Source organism: Myxocyprinus asiaticus, chromosome 12 (assembly GCF_019703515.2).
Source record: "Myxocyprinus asiaticus isolate MX2 ecotype Aquarium Trade chromosome 12, UBuf_Myxa_2, whole genome shotgun sequence".
NCBI classification, from domain to species: Eukaryota; Metazoa; Chordata; class Actinopteri; order Cypriniformes; family Catostomidae; genus Myxocyprinus; species Myxocyprinus asiaticus.
Window position 1 is genome coordinate 21,483,794 of NC_059355.1, and position 19,530 is coordinate 21,503,323.

General features: G+C 35.9%; 1 protein-coding gene across 4 annotated transcripts in view; it reads left to right on the plus strand.

Moving 5' to 3' along the window:
• The first annotated feature begins 6,569 nt into the window (after nt 1-6,569).
• The window catches only part of LOC127448708 (phosphoinositide 3-kinase regulatory subunit 6-like), a 38,232-nt gene continuing 25,271 nt past the window's right edge, over nt 6,570-19,530 (plus strand). The window contains exons 1-11 of one of the 4 annotated variants that reach the window (XM_051711452.1): nt 6,582-6,717; nt 7,694-7,749; nt 7,920-8,028; nt 8,206-8,292; nt 11,430-11,521; nt 12,027-12,095; nt 12,290-12,422; nt 12,587-12,656; nt 14,136-14,319; nt 16,202-16,346; nt 16,969-17,055. In XM_051711452.1, the coding sequence (XP_051567412.1) occupies nt 7,980-8,028; nt 8,206-8,292; nt 11,430-11,521; nt 12,027-12,095; nt 12,290-12,422; nt 12,587-12,656; nt 14,136-14,319; nt 16,202-16,346; nt 16,969-17,055 (916 nt within the window). In that variant the 5' untranslated portion in view covers nt 6,582-6,717; nt 7,694-7,749; nt 7,920-7,979. Of the gene's footprint in view, nt 6,718-7,693; nt 7,750-7,919; nt 8,064-8,205; nt 8,293-11,225; nt 11,264-11,429; nt 11,522-12,026; nt 12,096-12,289; nt 12,423-12,586; nt 12,657-14,135; nt 14,320-16,201; nt 16,347-16,968; nt 17,056-19,530 lie in introns of those variants that run through there. The other 3 variants (XM_051711451.1, XM_051711453.1, XM_051711454.1) reach the window with 3 other exon arrangements.

Below are 19,530 nucleotides of genomic sequence, written 5' to 3' on the forward strand. Positions count from 1 at the left end.
ATTATTCTCCAATGTGCAAAATAAAACATTTATTGGGAGTTATTCCAGCATCTTAAAATCCTGCACCTCTGACACAATCGTTCAAATTTGAAGGTGTCTTCCTCAAGAGGGCACTTGCCGACTGAAAATGTAAAATCCTCCACTGGACTCAGGGCATTTTTATTTTTAAATTTTTACATTTTTTCTCCCCTTTTCTCCCCAATTTGGAATGCCTAGTCCTTGTGGTGGCATAGTGACTCGCCTCAATCTGGGTGGCGGAGGACGAATCTCAGTTGCTTCCGCGTCTGAGACCATCAATCCGTGCATCTTATCATATCAGGAGGCAGGAAAATAATTTATACATTAATAATTATACTAAGGACATTTAATAGTTGTCAAAATGAAAATAAAACATAGTATAATGTTAAATATTTTCTGTGTGGTCAAATTGCCCAAATATTGGTCAGGACATTTTCGATTTCCTAAAAGTTGATAGGGAAATGTCCATATCATCCCTACCTAAAATTACGCCTATGGTTACGTGGCACCTGTTGCTTTTCACAGCGCTGTTCAGGATGCACCAATCACAGTCGTTTGTAAGATTTGTTTTTTCATTATTAATTTTTTGAGATAACACGTGCGAATTTCCATTAGGATTTTATGTCCAATCCTTGAAATTAGTAGATTTAAACAAGTATACTTTTCTTGTACAAAATGTTTCCTGTAAAAATGTCAAAAACATCCTGAGTCGGGGGCCTGGGTAGCTCAGCGAGTATTGACGCTGACTACCACCCCTGGAGTCGCAAGTTCGAATCCAGGGCATGCTGAGTGACTCCAGCCAGGTCTCCTGAGCAACCAAATTGGCCCGGTTGCTAGGGAGAGTAGAGTCACATGGGGTAACCTCCTCGTGGTCGCTATAACGTGTGGTTCTTGCTCTTGGTGGGGCGCGTGGTGAGTTGTGCATGGATGCCGCAGAGAATAGCATGGGCGCTACGTCTCCACGGTAAAGCGCTCAACAAGCCACGTGATAAGATGCACGGGTTGATGGTCTCAGACGAGGAGGCAACTCAGATTCTTCCTCTGCCACCCAGATTGAGGCGAATCACTATGCCACCACGAGGACTTAGAGCACATTGGGAATTGGGCATTCCAAATTCGGGAGAAAAGGGGAGAAAAAAAAAATAAAATAAAAATGTCCTGAGTCTTGCATGCAGTCCAGTGGAGGATTTTGCTTTTCCGGTCGGTAAGCGTCCTCTTGAGGAAGACACCTTCAAATATGAACGATTGTGTTAGAGGTGCAGGATTTTAAGATACTGGAATAACTCCCAATAAATGTTTTATTTTGCACATTGGAGAAGAGCATCGGAATTAGAAAGTAATTTTTGTCAATAAAATAAGGCATTTGTGATAAAGTCATTAATTGTAGGCTAAACCTAAAGCCTTCTTTGTTTAGGAGGCCTACTTTTTCAGATAAAAATGTAAGTACATATAAATAAGCAATATGAGAAAAGATTATGTGAGAGTGAGGGGAGTTGGAAAGCAGAAAGTGGGGTAAAATGTCAAGCTCTATTCTCCTCATAAGTTTGTTTATTTTGTGGTCATTTTGCACATGTAAATTGTTAATTTACCCTTTGTTTAGATTTCCATTTGTTTAGTGGTGGATAATACATTTTACAGAATGTCACTTTATGTACAAAAAAAGCAAACAAACAAACAAATTTTATGTCCCTTGGATATAATTTTCTCGAGGGAAATCTTCTTGGAAAAAAAAAATATTTTGACCCATTAATCTTAGGTTTATCACATCGCATATCACTGCATATTATCCATCTCATATCACCGTGCAGCCCTAGTGGACAGTTCTGTTTGTTCTTTAGAAATATTTTAAAAAAGGCTCATTTTTTATATGGTGGGCCTGATAAATAAGAAATGAGACTTGTTATATAAGGTAATAATGTTATTTTGCCTATATATCTTGAATTTTCTTAATACCAACATTTTGAATATTATCCTTCTTGTATGTCCCTGCCAACTTTCAAACCAAACCTACGCACTTGGCACTACCATCTCACAGGACCTGAAGTGGAAGACCCACATTGACTCCATTGTGAAAAAGGCCCAGCAGAGGTTGTACTTCCTTCGCCAGCTGAGGAAGTTCAACCTGCCACAGGCACTGCTAATACAGTTCTACTCAGCAGTCATTGAGTCTGTCCTCTGCACTTCAGTAACTGTCTAGTTTGGTTCAGCTACGAAATCAGACATCAAAAGACTACAAAGGACAGTTCAGAATGCTGAACGGATTATCGGTTGCCCCCTGCCCTCCCTTCAAGAACTATACACTTCCAGAGTGAGGAAAAAGGCTGGAACAATCACTCTGGACCACACTTACCCAGCCCACTGCTTTTTGGACGGCGTTACAGAGCACTGAGCACCAGAACCATCAGGCACAGGAACAGTTTCTTCCCTGAGGCTATCCATCTCATGAACAGTTAAAACTGTCCCACTGAGTAATAATTATGTGCAGTACACAGCTTAGTCTATTTATATTAATCCAACATACCATACCTCTTCTGCCATACATTCCCTTGCATCTGTATATAACAGATTTGTATTTTACATATGTATATACACTACCGGTCAAACGTTTTGAAACACTTACTCATTCTTTATTATATATATATATATATATATATATATATATATATATATATATATATATATATATATATATATATATATATATATATATATTTTTTTTTTTTTTTTTTCACATTTAGAATAATAGTAAAGTAATCAAAACTATGGAATAACATAAATGGAACTTTGGGAATTATGTTGTGACTAAACAAAATCCAAAATAAATCAGAACTGTATTATATTTTAGCATCTTCAAAGTAGTCACCCTTTTCCTAGTATTTGCAGACATGTACTCTTGACATTTTCTCAACCAACTTCTTGAAGTATCACCCTGGGATTATTTTTAAACAGTATTGAAGGAGTTTCCATCTATGTTGGGCACTTATTGGCTGCTTTTCTTTATTATTTGGTCCAAGTCATCCATTTCAAAAACTTTTTTTTTTATTATTAAATTTTAGTTTACAATGAAATTAATTAATATGGTGGCACAATTATATTTTTGTCTACAAAACTAATTTTAAACATTTAAGCATACGCCTTCAGATCAAAAGATTTTAGGTAGTGTGCATATATATATATATATATATATATATATATATATATATATATATATATATATATATATATATATATTGTCTTATTGTGTATTTCTATATATACTTATATTTTCTATTCACTTTTTATTTTTATTCTATTTTTTATTATTATCTCTGTCTTGTTGTTGTATTGTTTGTGCACTGGAAGCTTCTGTTACCAAGACAAATTCCTTGTATGTGTAAGCATACTTGGTGATAAAGCTCATTCTGATTCTGATTCTGAAAAGATTTAGTCTCAGTTCCTGCTGATGTAATTATTATTACTCCACTGAGGCGCGTGCAGATTTGAAGGGTTCTTCCCCTCTGTGCACTGACCTATGGGAGGTGCTGCCACTGTCCTAGTGTGGGGATTTCCACAGCTCTGCAGGATTTCTTTCCATCCGACAGTGTATTTAGGGGAGATATCCTGTTTTCTGTTTGTATTGGAGACATACAAAATGGAACTGGACTCCCTGTTTTCTTTGCCACTGTTTTTTCAGGTCTATGTATGCATACAAGTAATAAATTTACATTTTATGTTAATTATGAAATGTTGGCACCTACACCTGTTGTCTACACCTTACTTATACACAGGGTTGGGGAGTAACAGAATACATGTAACGGGATTATGCATTTAAAATACAAAATAAAAGTAATACAATTTACATGTTACAATTTAAATCATTGGTAATTAGAGTACAGTTACATTAAAAAAGTATTTTGATTACTGAAGAGATTACTTTGTATTTTATTGTCATTTGTTTCATTTAATATTTAGTCCTTTCAGATGGAAAACATTTATACATATAAATGATGCAATCCAAAGTGCATTTGAACAGCAGTGAAACACTTTCTTATGATGTGTTACATTCATATGAGCAGACAGAGAAGTAAGTTTGAAGTAAGTTTGGAGCAGAAGAAATAGATATAAACCTTGTGTAAATTGTCAGCTTTACGCTAAGCTAAAATGCTATTTCTAGCCATTTTACATGCACGTTACCAGGCACGATCATATTTTTTTATCAAGAAAATTCACGTTGGACCATAATTTCTTCTTTTCTAGTAAGACCTTTCTAAAATCATATTCTTGATAATAATTTTTTTTATTGTTTTCCTGTAAAAATATCAAAAAATCCTCCAATTTGATTGATCTTGTTTTAGAAACAACACTGCATAAGATATTTAGGTTTTTCAGAGAATGTATTACTGTACTGGCAGAGTTTTTATTGTCAAAACAAGTGAAAAAATCGTTGAAGAACTAATCCAAAGTATTTAGAATACGTTACTGACCTTGAGTAATCTAACGGAATACGTTACAAATTACATTTTACAGCATGTATTCTGTAATCTGTAGTGGAATACATTACAAAAGTAACCCTCCCAACCCTGCTTATACAGTATATCACTTAAATGTATCATGTTATTCAATACACCTGTTACATGGTTTTACTGTATAACTGTAAATATACTGGTAGTTGCATCAGTTATCTGAGGTACCGTAGTACAGTCAGTTAATATGTGTCTCAGAGGAAGTACAAGCTTGTGCACCATAAGTTCATCTGGCTTGAATCAAGATCTTGCTTTGCTCAGAGTCAACTGATAACCCTTTGAAATGTTTACCCCATAAAAGACAGAATGATAGGATTTGATTATGTTTATGTATATTTTCATTTAACATTTCGGTAACACTTTACAATTAGGTTCTATTCGTTAATTTTGTTTAATTGTATTAACTGTCATGAGCTAACAATGATTTTTTTTTTTTTTTTTTTTTTTTTTTTTACAGCATTTACTATTCTTGGTTAATTTCAATTAATAAATATAGTATACCTATTGTTTATTGTTAAGTCATGTCAAATAATAATGCATTAACTAAAGATCATTTTTAGTGTACAACTTTTAATGTAAAACATGTGTTAGTATTTGTAGAAATAAACATTTACCAAGATTATTAAATGCTGTACATGTATTGTTCATTGTTTGTTCATGTTAACTCTTGTGTTAACTAATGTTAACAAATACAACCTTATGCAGAACTTCTATGACCCATAGGTCAATAATTTAGCCATCCACTGCTTAATCTAGAACTACACAGCTGTTTACAGCAACTAAAAATAAAGGGCAGAGGAAGCTAGTTGTTGTTCCTGTTACTTAGTCTAGTCTAATTGAAGATGAGCTTTTAATAGGACTGTCCTTTCTTCCGCTTCTGAAGTTGGGTGTTAGCAGCCACTTGCAAAGTATATTCAGGCCCAGGGATGTCTGATCTAAGATTCTGAAGGTTGGCATTCCCTGAGACAGTGACACTGCACTCTGCAGCACTAAAACTTGACCCAGTGTGCAAAGACACACACGCACACAAACAAACAGTTGCACTGAAAGGTTGCCATTCATTCTTTCTCTAACATACACACAGACACTTTCACACAGCCTCTTTCTCCTCCCACACTATCAGTAAAGACATCCGCTTAAATCTTGATTTTTGCAGCACCCAACAGTTTAATTAGCTACTGTTTATTGTATTACACAGAGGTGTTTTATTATTATTATTATTATTATTATTACTTGATTGTTGATTTATTACTATGCTTGCATGTATTTGTCTGTGTTTATGTTTGCCCCATATTTGTTGCTGCTTTTTTTTTTTTTTTCTTTTACTGTGAAAAATATATAATTTTCCCACAACTGAATTTGAAGAGTAGGACAGCTGTCAAAAGCTGTGTTTCATCATCAGGATGGCTGGTTTATTTGAAAAGCCCATAATAGCTGTTAAAATATAGATTTTTATTTTAAAGAGAGGTGAGAAAGTGAAAGTTACAGTAGTAAGTGTAACTTTTTTCTCTCCCGGCTGGTTCTAAATATATCTCAGCTATGTGTGGTCCACCCCCACAATTATGGGGGCAGGATGTCTGTCAGGTCCTGACATCTGCCTTCTTTGTAAGAGAGAGCGGGCCAAGTGAGCGACAGGAAACCTGTGGTTCAGCTTACTGTGCTGATAGGGCACTCTTGGTCCGGTTTCTCTAAACTTGCCTTATTGTATAGTAGCAGAGGTTTAATGTTTGCATGCTGCTTTTGCCATTCTGCTGCACAAGGTTTAGAGCTCTGCTGACACACATGTGCATATGTGTCACGTTGTTTGACTGTATATGACAAAGTTCACAGTGAACTCATTCAAGTTCAGTTTCAGGGTGTTGTTACTAACATGTATTATACATTTAGCACACTTATTCAGAGGACTTTCCATCCAGTTTGTCCACACACCCACATTGCACACCTTTTTATACTTTAGCCACTCTTCCTCCCCTAATCCTCCTTCTAAACTTTCCTCTGCCATGCCTCTCTCTCTCGTCCCTCCCTCGCTTTCACTCAGCCTCAAGTCAAAGTTGCAGTTGTCCTCAGTGACAGCCGCAGCAGTTAAAGGAAGTGTTACTCATTGTGCAGCTCTCACTCTGACTGCCTGGCCAGCACAAGTTTTTGTACGTATGCCATATGATGTAGTCCATTAATGTTCTCACAAGTTCAACAGAAGGTAAGTGAACTCCTTTTTGTTGGACTTATATTTTTAGTACTTTTGACCTTAACTGACAGTTGCTGCATGATTTAGGCAGCCTGCTAAATGTGATTTTGAGCTCAGCACTGAGAAACCGAGTTATCGGAAAGTTGTATAATTGTGAGCTGTGTCTGTCACTAAAAAGACCCTTTGTTCAGTTCCAGTTATTTAGGCTGCATGTTATTTGCACTCGTTACAGCTTTCCACTTTGATAGCTAACTAAATAACTGGGGCTGAACATCACATGATAATTTTTTTCCAATTCTTCTCCATTTCCTTAGCTAACTTAAATTTCCTGGAAGTGGATTCTGTTGTAACTTGTTTTAACTTTAAATTGTCTAGTCATACAGCAGTAGGGTTTCACTGCTGTTCAGTTATGAACCATGTCTGAGAAGGTGAAATGAAGGCAATGGGAAGTTTCATGTGTGTGTGTGTGTGTGTGTGTGTGTGTGTGTGTGTGTGTTTGTGTGGGCAGGTTTAAGTGGTTCACGAGGACTTTTTTTTAGGTTACAAACTGGTAATTACAAGGGTATTATGCTTTAAATGTGGTTTATGAGGACATTTCTAGTTTCCCCATAATGCAAATCGCTTAAAAAACATACTAAACTATGTTTTATTGAAAGTTTTTTGTGAGGGTTAGGTTTAGGGGTAGGGTTAGGGTTAGGGATAGAATCTATAGTTCGTACAGTATAAAAATCATTACGTCTATGGAGAGTCCTCATAGTGATAGCTGCACCAACATGTGTGTGTGTGTGTGTGTGTGTGTGTGTGTGTGTATGTGTGTTTTATCAGTGGTGGGTAAAAGTCACCTTAGTCATTTAGCTATCATTATATGTGAGTGTGTTTGCTTTGGATTACACAGTTAAAGAGTGTAAATGATCATGTTATCAAAATATCTTCATCTTGACTACCTTTTACTGTCCCTGTGTTTTTTTAATCTCAAAAATACATTCAGTACCATGAAGTGGAAAATAGAAGAATGAGTCATGTTAATATGACCAGCATTTTAATGTAGGTGCATCATACATTGCTTTTGCTAATAAACTTGCGTAACGTTCCATTCAGCTGCAGTTTAATGTTCTAACAGTATAAGCTAAGGGTTTGCTGAAGCATCTCAGGATTAGAATGCAGTAAATAGTGTATCAGATACTGTAATATGTGAGTTTTCTTTCTGTCAACAGTGGGCACAGAGGTGATTATTTCCCTTTATCTCATTATGAGTGGAAGGACCAAGAAACAATATGGCATTCTGGAAAAATTCTAGCAGTATTAACATAATGGACACAGGAGGTACTAACTGCAGTCATGGGAAAGAGTTACTCATAGTATGTTATAAATAAAGTAGGGTGTTTTTTGACAAATGAGTTTTTTAAATTTTTTTATTATCTGTTTGTTAGTCTTGAACTGAATCTCAGATTATGCATTTATTTTTGATAGCATTTTAAAATTATATCTTTTTCAAATCAGAATTTGATGCCATTGCATCTGAAATAAACCGCAGCCTGCTAACCATTCTGAGAGAAACAGACTCTGATCAGCCAGGTGTTAACAAAGGTATGATACATTACATGCTATCAAATCTCACTCACCTAAAGAGCATGCATACACGAATACCAAATCTGACCCAGACGCAGTAGATTGCAAATGTTTCATGATACAGTATATAGTCTGATAACCACCAGGGCCAGTGTGTATGCTCTGGAGTTTCTAAACCACTGCTCTCACAAATTTCAGGGTGTACCACACATAGATTATCTTTTGCTCCCTCCTTCTTACAAATAGCAGTCCTTGTTTTGTATAGTTTTTTCAATACAGCCTGCTGCCTTACAATGAAAACAACTGATCCAGCTGTTTTATTTGGAGACCTTTAAAGCGTATCTTTTTTTTTTTTTTTGGATCACTTTTAATAATTTACAGTACATATTCCTTTGAAACCACATTTGAAGAAAATGTTTAAAACACGACATGGCCAAAAGTACATGGACACCCCCATCTGATTAACAGGTTTGGCTAGGCCCCTTGATTACAGTGAAGACAGATGTTAATGCTACACATACAATGACGTTCCAGAGTATTGTGCAATTCCAACTTAATGGCAACAGTTTAGATGGGGCCCTTTTTGGTTCCATCATCACAATACAAATGCACAAATTAAGGGTCCATAAAGAAATGAGTTATTGAGTCTGGTGTGAAATAACTTACTGGCCTGCACAAAACCCAGACCTGAAGCCAGGCTCCATAACCCAACATTAGTGCCTGACCACTCTGATACTCATATCTAAATGGGAGCAAATGCCCACAGCCATGATCCAGCATAGTCAAAAGCCTTCCCAGAAAAATGAAAGCTGATATAGAAGCAAAGAGACAACCAACTGTGTATTAATACTAATGGTTTTGAAATGACATGCTCAGCAAGCACATATAGGTGTGATGTTTGGGTGACCACATGCTTTTGGCCATATTCTGTGTGTAATTATATGATTACATACATATTGTTGCTTTAAATATTGAACCACAATTTACAATCTAGTGGGGTACTCAATAGGCGGACTCCGGTCCGGATCCAGAACAAAGGACAATAGACCTTTTTCACAGACTGTGATGACGCATTTCCAATTTATTTAGCAGCGTAAATCTAGCAAACATTTTATATGATAATATTGAGTGTAAGTTTATAAAATTATGCTTTGTGTTATGTTACCCTGGAATTAGTTTTAAATGAGTTACCACAGCTGCGAGGGGGGTTCGATTACAGCTGCTGAGAGAGTGAAAGTAAATTTGGCATCTTCTCCCATCTGACTGTCTTAATCCACCGCTCTCAATTTTTTTATTTTCTGGAAATTTGGATTTCATTCAAATATTCTGTTACTCTTGGAGCAAACGGATAAGTGAAAATAATATTTGCTGTGGTCTCCCATTCACTCTCATTCACTGCTGTCGAAGTTTACCCTGCAAACGTTTACTTCCACGTTCCAAACCCGGAGTGTGAAAAAGGTCAATTCTGTCCGGACCAACCGAGATCTAAATCTTTGTGCTAGATATCTGACACCTGGCTAAGTGATTGTGTAAGTATATGTGTATACGCGTGCGGATTGGGAATAAAGCGTGTCCAGCGCTACTTGCTTGTAGCGTGATTGTGCTTTATTCCTGCTCTCCACACATTGCCTCTCTACCCGCTATAGGGGCCCCGCATAAAGCCTGATTCACTGTATGTAATTGCAGGCATGGTTATTTTAAAAACAGTAGCGGAGACACCACTACAGATCCTGGCATCTTTCACTTAAACACACTGCAGAAAACAAAGATGAAGCAAAGTGAAGCTATCTTCATCTATCTGATGTGTGATTCAGACTGTTCAGCTAAGCCAGATTTGTGTCAGGACAAGTTAACATGCTGCCTTTAAACTATAACATTTTTTCCATCTAAATTTAGCTTGATTAATAAGCGAGCCTTTCATAATAAACAAACTGATTTTTGTTCTAATTTTGTGAAAATTAATCAGAGATGTTATCATGGCATGGGTGGCAAGTAAAGCCTATTTATACTTAAATTAAGCAAAAAGTGTTTAATGATTCATTGTTGTTATGTTAATTGTTTGTTTGTTAGTAGATTCTCACTTTAAGGAAAATATAGAAATGGTCTATTCAGACTTTTACATTTTTTATACATTTTCTCTCAGGGGGCACCCTTGAACCCTCATACAGGATTTTTATCCATCTAAAGGCCTCCTATGTACCATACATTTACTGTATATAATGAATGTTTAAATATTTAAATACAAAAGCTGAACTGCTGTCGTTTAGCTTCAAAACGAACTGTTGGTCTTATCTTTTAATATTCATATCCAAGTGCCCTTGACTGATGAAGACTTGATAAAATATTTTATTCTTTTGGTAGAAGATCCCTCAGACACCACTACTTTGGCTGTTTCTGGGCCCCCAATGTCCTCATACCTACCCAGTTTTGTAGAGACTATTTTGACTGTTTCGAATTTATTTATTTATTTTTTTTTACAAAGTACTATTGCTGCCAATGTGGCAAGTTATAAAAACAATTCAAAAATCTATATTATATAATTTCATAGCCACATGACACTGTGTAAGTGACGTATTATTATCCGGACCTTTGCTGGGAAGAAAATGTAGAGACCAGACCTCTTGGAACTTTAACTGAATACCCCTACTGTAGTATGTCAGTGTTTCATGCAGCAGTAGAAACAGTGTTTTTTTTTCCACAGGGAAGATGTCACAATACCTATATCTCAATAATTTTAAGGTTGTTAGTAAAAAAGTCAGATTATACAAATGTGTGTTTTATCTAGCAGTGCTTTTGTTTGTTGGTTTCAAACACCTAGTTAAAAACCCTCTTAAATTGAAATATTTGTGAATACCATGTTGTCACTAAAGGTCAACGTGTGTTCAATGAACTCTTTTTTTTTCTTTTTTTTCTGGGCAATAACGGTGGAAATGTTCAATTGCTTTTTTTAGCCAAGACTTTGAGATATGTGGCTAAACTTGACTTGAAGGTACAGTATGCTTGACTTTCAAAAATAAACCTACCCTGACAACTAGCCCCTGTCTCCCTACGAAAATCCTGTTATTTACCTGATCTCAGTTAAACTTCTTTGCCTGGTTTGGATGCTAGTTTGGTGTGTACTGTATTAAGAGTTGTTTATGGCTGTTTTCCTGCAGGGATACTGAGATGGACATTACATAAGAAGGCGCAGGACAGTTCTCTCAGAAGTATGGTTCTGGTGCAGATGGCCATCAAGGAACTAGAGAGAGTGAGTCATCAGTTTCGAAGGCATAATGTTTGTTGAAATGTTGACTCAAAATTGCCATTTCAGACAATGGGAGTGTCCTGAAAACACTGCGATTGGCATAGTTTAAGCATGTCATTAAATACAACCTGTTAATTTAGATATTACCACATGAAATACCTTTTTAGGTTATCTGATAAAATAAAATAAAACTACACTGTAAAAACTGTATACGTGAAGATGTCACCATAAAAATATATTTCTACCTTTCCTGACTTTACTTTCATTGGTGTAACTCAATATAGGGTTAGGTTATGCTAGCCATATTAAATAATGTTTTAAATTTATTCAGTTAAATGAACAACACAACCTGTTAATTTTGATGAAGTCAAAAAAAAATTGGCAGATTGTGTTGTGCATTTACCTGAATAAAGTCAAATTTACTGTGTAGATTTATATCTATGAGAGAAAGAATGGACGGATAGATAATACACATAATTTACTGTATATTTATGTATTTACTATGTAGGCTGAAAGAGCTGACTGCAAGAAACACCTCATCCCTTTACTTAATACACTTATCTATGCAGTAATACAGGTAACAGAGAGAAGGGCTTCTTTTACATCTTTCTCTGCCTTTTTATGTCTTTTATACATTGGTACTGACTGACTCTTTGCTTATTCGTGGTTATTTTAAGTTTAAATGTCTCATAGTCATCACTTTCTTAAACTAGCAAAATAGAAACTACATATAGTATCTGTGGGTTTGTTCACATGTATATTTCTTTACAGACAGTATACATGCCTGATGACCTCTATAAGAGAGTATATGACTTCTGCAAGAGGTTGTTGACAATGCCTCAGCCGTACAGCACCATTGGCCTCAGTTATGCTGGGCAAATTAAATCAGAACGGTTAACTCCAGGTAAATGACCTCTGCTTATTTTCCAGCAAAATATGAAAAGCTTTCTCGTCTCTGTTTTCCTCTTGCCTTGTAGTCAATGAGCAAACTTATCAGTAGATTTAAGAATAGATCTAAGAGTTTGAAATGCTTTATATGATTACTTACTCTTGTTTCTTTCCTCATAGGTCTTTTGTATCAGAGAAGGATAATTGCAGAACAAAATCTAAAAAATGAACACTATCCTCAGCAGGAAAGGTGAGTCCAGAGACTCGCACATGCACCCTCATGGGCCAAGATGGGCTTTGTCTGTTATTTCTAAGCAGTTTGCAGACAGGGTTTGCACAGTCATGGACAACCTGAAAATATTAAGCAATTTTAAAATTGTGTTTTAAAAGCCTGGAATATTCATAGAAATTAATAAAATCTTAAAAGTAATTGAAAATCACAGAAGTTGCTATAGTGACTATATTTTCTAGTTAAGTTCAGTTTTAAAATAATTAATTGGTTCTAAATTTTCATTGGCTATTGTTCTTGTGTAGAGTAAATCTTGCTTGCATGTCATAGTGTTGTCCAATTTATGAGCAAATTGGTTCTTTTGAGTCAGTTCTATTCAATGAATTTGTCAAGATGTGCACAAATTGTTCTATATGATTAATCAGCAAATCTAAGTGATTTTTACAAATCCATATCCAGTAATCTCAAATGACTGGAATATAAAAGGAAAAGGTCGTGGAAATTTCATTGGTCTAAAAGGTATGAAAACCCTGTACAAAGCTGCATTTAATATTTTAATTCCATCACACATGTGCTAAAATAGTTCATTGACATACTGTATATGTACTCTGGCAACTATGTAGAACAATCCACACCTAATCTTTTTTTGTTTTAGGTTTTTTTTTTTTTTTTTGCCATACAATTTAACTGTACTGACACTGTTATAGCATGGAGTTGAGTTTCTGTGATTACTCATTGTTGAAACCTGTCCTACCAGATTTTTCATTTTTGGGACACTGGAGTTTCCATTATCATAACTAGTGATTGATTAAAGCTGTAATAACAGCAGAGCTGTGAAAGAGAACATGGAAACATTGCAGTCAGGGCTTGTTATGAAATAAACAAATGCATTGTTTAGTAGAAATGAAGATAAAGGTGTGTTCTTTTCTAACACAACTAACCTCACATAACAGCAATAACATACCGGCACTGTTATGATGTAACAATACAAAGCAGAAAGACAGAACTTTAAAATTCATATTTATGAGGTCGACAGTTTAAATATGTTCTCTCACACACACACAAAAATGTAAACAGCTGTTATCATTATGCCTTAAATTAAATTGCTGAGTGTTTTAAGGTTGTTAGTAAAAAAGTCAGATTACACAAATGTGTGTTTTATCTAGCAGTGCTTTTGTTGGTTGGTTTCAAACACCTAGTTAAAAACCCTCTTAAATTGAAATATTTGTGAATACCATGTTGTCACTAAAGGTCAACGTGTGTTCAATGAGCTCTTTTTATTTTTTATTTTTTATTTTATTTTATTTTTTTCATGATAATAAATGTACTCCAGTCTAATGCACAGTTAATGCATATTGTGAGGTTGATGTGGTTGCTGAAGTCAGCAGGAAGCTTTATCAAATAAACCTCATGTCACCCCAATCAGAAATGAATCAGAATCTGTCTTCCTCTGTGTAACTTTATGTTTTGAGGACAGTATTCTGTGTGTTCTGTGTGCAGGGTGTTTGTGTTTGCAGATCCTGCAGTGTTCTCCGAGTCTCTGAGCACTGTTCTGAAGGCTGACATCGAGACTCCAGGAATGTTCCAGAACCCTCTGAGCCTTATGCGCTGTGTAGTGCAGCATAGTCTTCAGGCAATGCTGGGAGAGGAGTGTCATGGACCCTCCCTCACTAAGGCGCTGCAGGTCAGTGCTGTGTGATACAGAAAAGCTATGGAGAAGACCTCCAGATCAATGTGGATGGTTCCTGTCCTTGTTGAAAAGTCAAGCTTAGACAAGCATGAATTTCCATGCTGGTCCAAACTAGTTTATGCTTGTTTCATGCTGGTCTAGCTTTCATTTTTTAATTTCAATGAAAGGCTGTCAAGCTTCAAACAAGGTTGCAAAATCACCATAAACTGGTCCATGTGACTCATGTGCCATATACCCAGTGTTGTGAAGTCACACAATAGCTTTGCATGAATAACAGATCACTGTTTTTAAATGATGCAGTGTCAATTGCTCCCGCCTAAATAGCCGAATAAGATGAAATGCAATTTGCTTCCTTCCGTATTAATGAACAAAATTTATCTGAGGTAACAGCCAATCAGCTTTTAGTATCACATTAACGCATGGTCAAGCCTAGTAGTGGTTATTGCGACATGTGAAGAAAGTGAAATTTAGCCAAATATCAGGGAAATCCAAACAATTGAAGGATCTCAAAAGAGAAGGACCGAAGGAAATAAATTTGGTTCAATAAAAGAGTGGAGGATGAAGTTGCTCTTCACATGGTGAGTTGATCTGTTAGCTGAAATGGGGCCCTCCATTATGATTGATTTGATCCATTCTACTGTATATATAGAAAAATGGTTAGTTGGAGTTCAGAAAGATGAAAACGCTTGAATGATGAAATGGTTTGGTCAATTAAATGGTTTGATAAATCATTGCTGATTTATATGTCAGCCTACTCAGAAAATTTCCTCATGGACTGCCAATAGTGTATTTTTCTGTAGCTGTTTCTTAAAAGATTTTGTGCCTGATTTTGATTTTGTACATTTTCTAAGAGGGTAAAAATAATATTTTGAATATCTGGTGTGTTTTAGGGTCATACAGATTGTTTTGTCCTTTAGATGGTGATGACACAACACAACCAGTAGATTTAGTAGCCTTACAGTACAGTTAGGGTAAAGTGAATGTGTGCCCTCTAGACATTTTAAATCCACCCTATGTTATTCATCCTGGCAATGACACTGCTAACAGCACCGGGGCCCATTCTTTGTAATTGCACAGAATTAAATGACAATAGCATTCTTGAAAATGGATCCTTTTGTCTTGCACTGAAGAAAGAAAGTCATATGCATTTGGAGTGACACAGGGGTGAGGAAGCAATCACAGAATGTAAATTTCTGGGTAAAGTGCACTTTTAAGAAGCCTGGTGGGCACACCAGCATCAGCATCACAGGCTCTGGATCAGCATTTACCCATGCTGATAATCTGCAATGCTGTTCTTTTCAGCAGGTTTTGTTTTTTTAATTCAGTTGTCTCGATCATTCTTCAACATCTCTGGGAGACACAAAAGTGCCACATGAATTTAGTTTTTAGTTGAGCTTTTACCTGGTGAAATATGTGAGTTGAACATCTTCCCTCTACTGAAATGTTTCAGTGACGAAAAAAAAAGAACATTATTTAAAATTTGATTAGCTGCTTTGATAGTACAGTCAAAATCAGTGAACCCAATTACAGGGGAAAGTTTTATAGCATGCACCTAATTTTAAACTCAGTATACATAATCTTTATTGTGGGACTATAAAGTATACAGTAATTGAGAAGAAGGGCAGTGTGTTTAGTGCAGGTCATCTCTCTGTCTCTGCCCACATGTTAGCTGCCAACAGATTATTTTCAGACTAAATGAGCAGTACAAAGCAAAACTCAAAGCAACAGGACCACAGGACATCTGAAATGTGTCTGTCTGAGGATGGGATACATGTGTATGTTTGCACGTGTGCTTCTGTGCATGTTTTATGTTTGTGTCTGTCTCTGTAGGTGTTTGATTGTGCTGTGTCTAACTGTCTGCCTGTGCATATGACAGGACTTGGACCAGGACGTGGAGTCGTACTTCAATGAAGTGCTGTCAACGATAGAACTGGGCACAGACAGTAGCAGAGGTGAACAGGGTCTGATCAGAAAGAAACTACAACAGCTATACACTCAGATCCTCCAAAACACTGGCAAAGGTACACTTCAAGCCTACATTCTATTCTATACTGAAAAAAAAAAAAAAAAAAGAATTTTACCCTAAAAAAGGTGCTTCATGTGGTAACATCTAAATTAACTGGTTTGATTCAAGTCAAAAATTATTTAACAGCACTGAATCAACCTTAATGCATAAGGCTACACCAACAAATTTAAATGGTTAGATCAGGTAGTAATAGCTGCTTGAGGTAACAATTTCTTGTTACCTCTTTTTCTATTCTATTCTACTCTACTCTGGTCTAAATTGAAAACTGTTACCCTGAAATGTGCTTATTACAATAAAAAAATATCATTTAACACCACTAAATAAACGTAAATTCATTAGGTTACCCCAACAAAACTAAATATAAGGTTTACGTCAGGAAGAAATAGCATCATAAAGTAACGATTTCAGGTACCAATTTTTACAGTGCATTCTATTCTCTCTATCTCACCAACAAAAACAAACTATTGGTCTGACTACATTTGTACCAAAATAACTTGTATGTTCTCTTATAAAAGATCTGGGTATTTTTAATTTTCCTCCTTTTTTATATCAGACATGGAACCGGATCAGGAAGCAGGATTTGTTTGTGGTATGATTGTGATGGTTTTGGGTTTCAGATCTATTGTCCCGTGGCTCCCTGTGTGATGTTCCACTTCCCAATCCGGAGATGAGTTTCCATTTGTGGTGGGAGGAGGAGGAGATCTGTGAGTTGTATTCAAAAAAATTAATACTTTACAATATTCTCTCCATTCATTTACAAAAGACTATTTCTGATATTACTCCCGTTCATATATAAAATAAGATAAAACATCTATTATGTTTATTTCTGAGTTTATTTGATACTTTTCAAATGTGGCAGTGTGGCCCGAGACAAAACAATAAATAGTGGTTTTTAATTTGTATTTGTTATCTTTACCTTATATATCATTACATCTAACTACTTTATTGCTCAGCTGTTGCTTTTTCATAGCTCATGAGACTTAATGGAGTTATGTTTCATTTAAACATCAAACATTCCTTTGGAGGAATAAAAATAGATACAATGGTCAAAGATGTGACGCTCATTTTTTTAGTCCATGATCTATTAAATTATTCAAATATACAACCCATTTCTGAAAAAGTTGGAACATGGTAATAAAAGCAAAAAGGAGTGATTTGAAAATTATATTCACCCTGTGCTATAATCACTTCAACAACACACTATTTGATGTTCTACCTTGTGAAGTTAATTTTTTTTATTATTATTATTTTTTAATAAACTCATTTCAAATTGCATGAATGCATCACGCTCCAAAAAAGTTGGGAAGGTCGAGTGTTTACCACTGTGTAACATCACAATTTCTTCTAATAACACTTAAAGGAATAGTTAACCCAAAACATTTTAATTCCCTTAACATTTACTCACTCTCATGCCATCCCAGATGTGTGACATTTTTCTTCTGCAGAACACAAATGAAGATTTTTAGAAGAATATTTCAGCTCAGTTGGTCCACACAATGCAAGTGAATGGTGTCCAGAACTCTATAGGTCCAAATATCACAAAAAGGCATAATAAAAGTAATCCATATGACTCCAGTGGTTTAATCAATGTCTTCTGAATCAATCCAATCGGTTTTGGATGAGAACAAACCAAAATATAACTCCTTTTTCTCTGTACATCTTTCCATTGCAGTCTTTAGGCACGATCATGATTTCAAGCTCAATTACACTTCCTAGTGCATGATACATGTGCAGAGCACTAGATGGCACTATAGGAAGTGTAATCGAGCTTGAAATCACGTTCGCCAAGGAGACTGCTGTCAAGATATATAGTGAAAAAGGAATTAAATTTTTGTCTGCTCTCACCCAAAACCAATTGAATCACTTCAGAAGATATTGATTAAACCACTGGAGTTGTTTGGATTACTGTTATGATGTCTTTATGTGATGTTTGGAGCTTGGCCACCATTTATTTGCATTGTATGGACCTACAGAGCCAAAAGTCATTCACATCTGGGATGGCATGTGGGTGAGTAAATGATGAGAGAATTTTCATTTATGGGTGAACTATTCCTTTAAGCATTTGGGCACTGAATACACAAGTTTGTAAGGCAAGTCTAGTCAAGTCATATTTATTTGTATAGTGCTTTTCACAACACAGCTTTTCACAGCAGCATTACAGAAAATTATGCTATAAAAAAAAAAAAAAAAAAAAAAAAATGAGACGCTATTAAAGTCCTCATTGTGCGGTTCAAATGAATAACGAGATTAAAATGCATGACTTAAAAATTATTTAGGCACCCAGTGAGCAAGCCAAAGGTAACTGTGGCAAGGAACACAACACTCCATAGGATGTTAGTTGGAGAAAAATAATATTGGGAGAAACTAGGCTCACAGGGGGACCCTTGGCTGAACAGCTCTCTGTAATATAAGTCTTGTTTTATGTAAGTAAAATAAGTAGATGTTGGTGGGCAATGTATAAAACTAAAGTATTTTGTGCAAACTCTAAGATTATTCATTAAGTGTATATGAATTCCATCCGAAATTGTCTGCAGAAGTGCACGTAGATGCAGTGTCCTTTTATTTGGCTGATTAAGGCTTTGCTTGGTATTAATTTATCATCTATGTATTCTATTATAAGAGAGTGTAGTCCCTCATGACCAAGATGATGCTGGTGGAGGTCAGTGAGGCATGCTTCGCAGTCTGGCTGGAAGCTTGGTGTTTCATTTCGGTGGAGTCCATCCTATGCCAGAGGTGCAGTTAGTGGACAGTGAAGTATCCCAGGTCTTGACAGTGAAGTATCAAGTGATGCAGTCAGTGATCATTGAGGTGCCCCTTGACGTCTGCTTGGCACAGGCTGCAATTAGTAGTCATAACTCAGCACATAGCATGGGAGTGGGACATCAGGCTCGATTGAAGCTGGATCTGGCAGACTCTGGTAACCTCGGGATATGTATCCTAAGGTTGAGACAGGGAAACATAGAGAATAATATTAGCATTGATGCCATTCACTCTAAAGCAGATTTATAGAATATGAGAAGTGTTTCTGTTTCCAGCGGACCTGACCAATGCAGCATAATTATGAGTCCTGAACAGTGCTATAACCCTATTCCATAATTTAGGAACTAAATAGGAAAAGGATTTTTGTGGATTTTGATATTCTAGGTACTATCAATAGACCAGAATTTTGCGATCATACT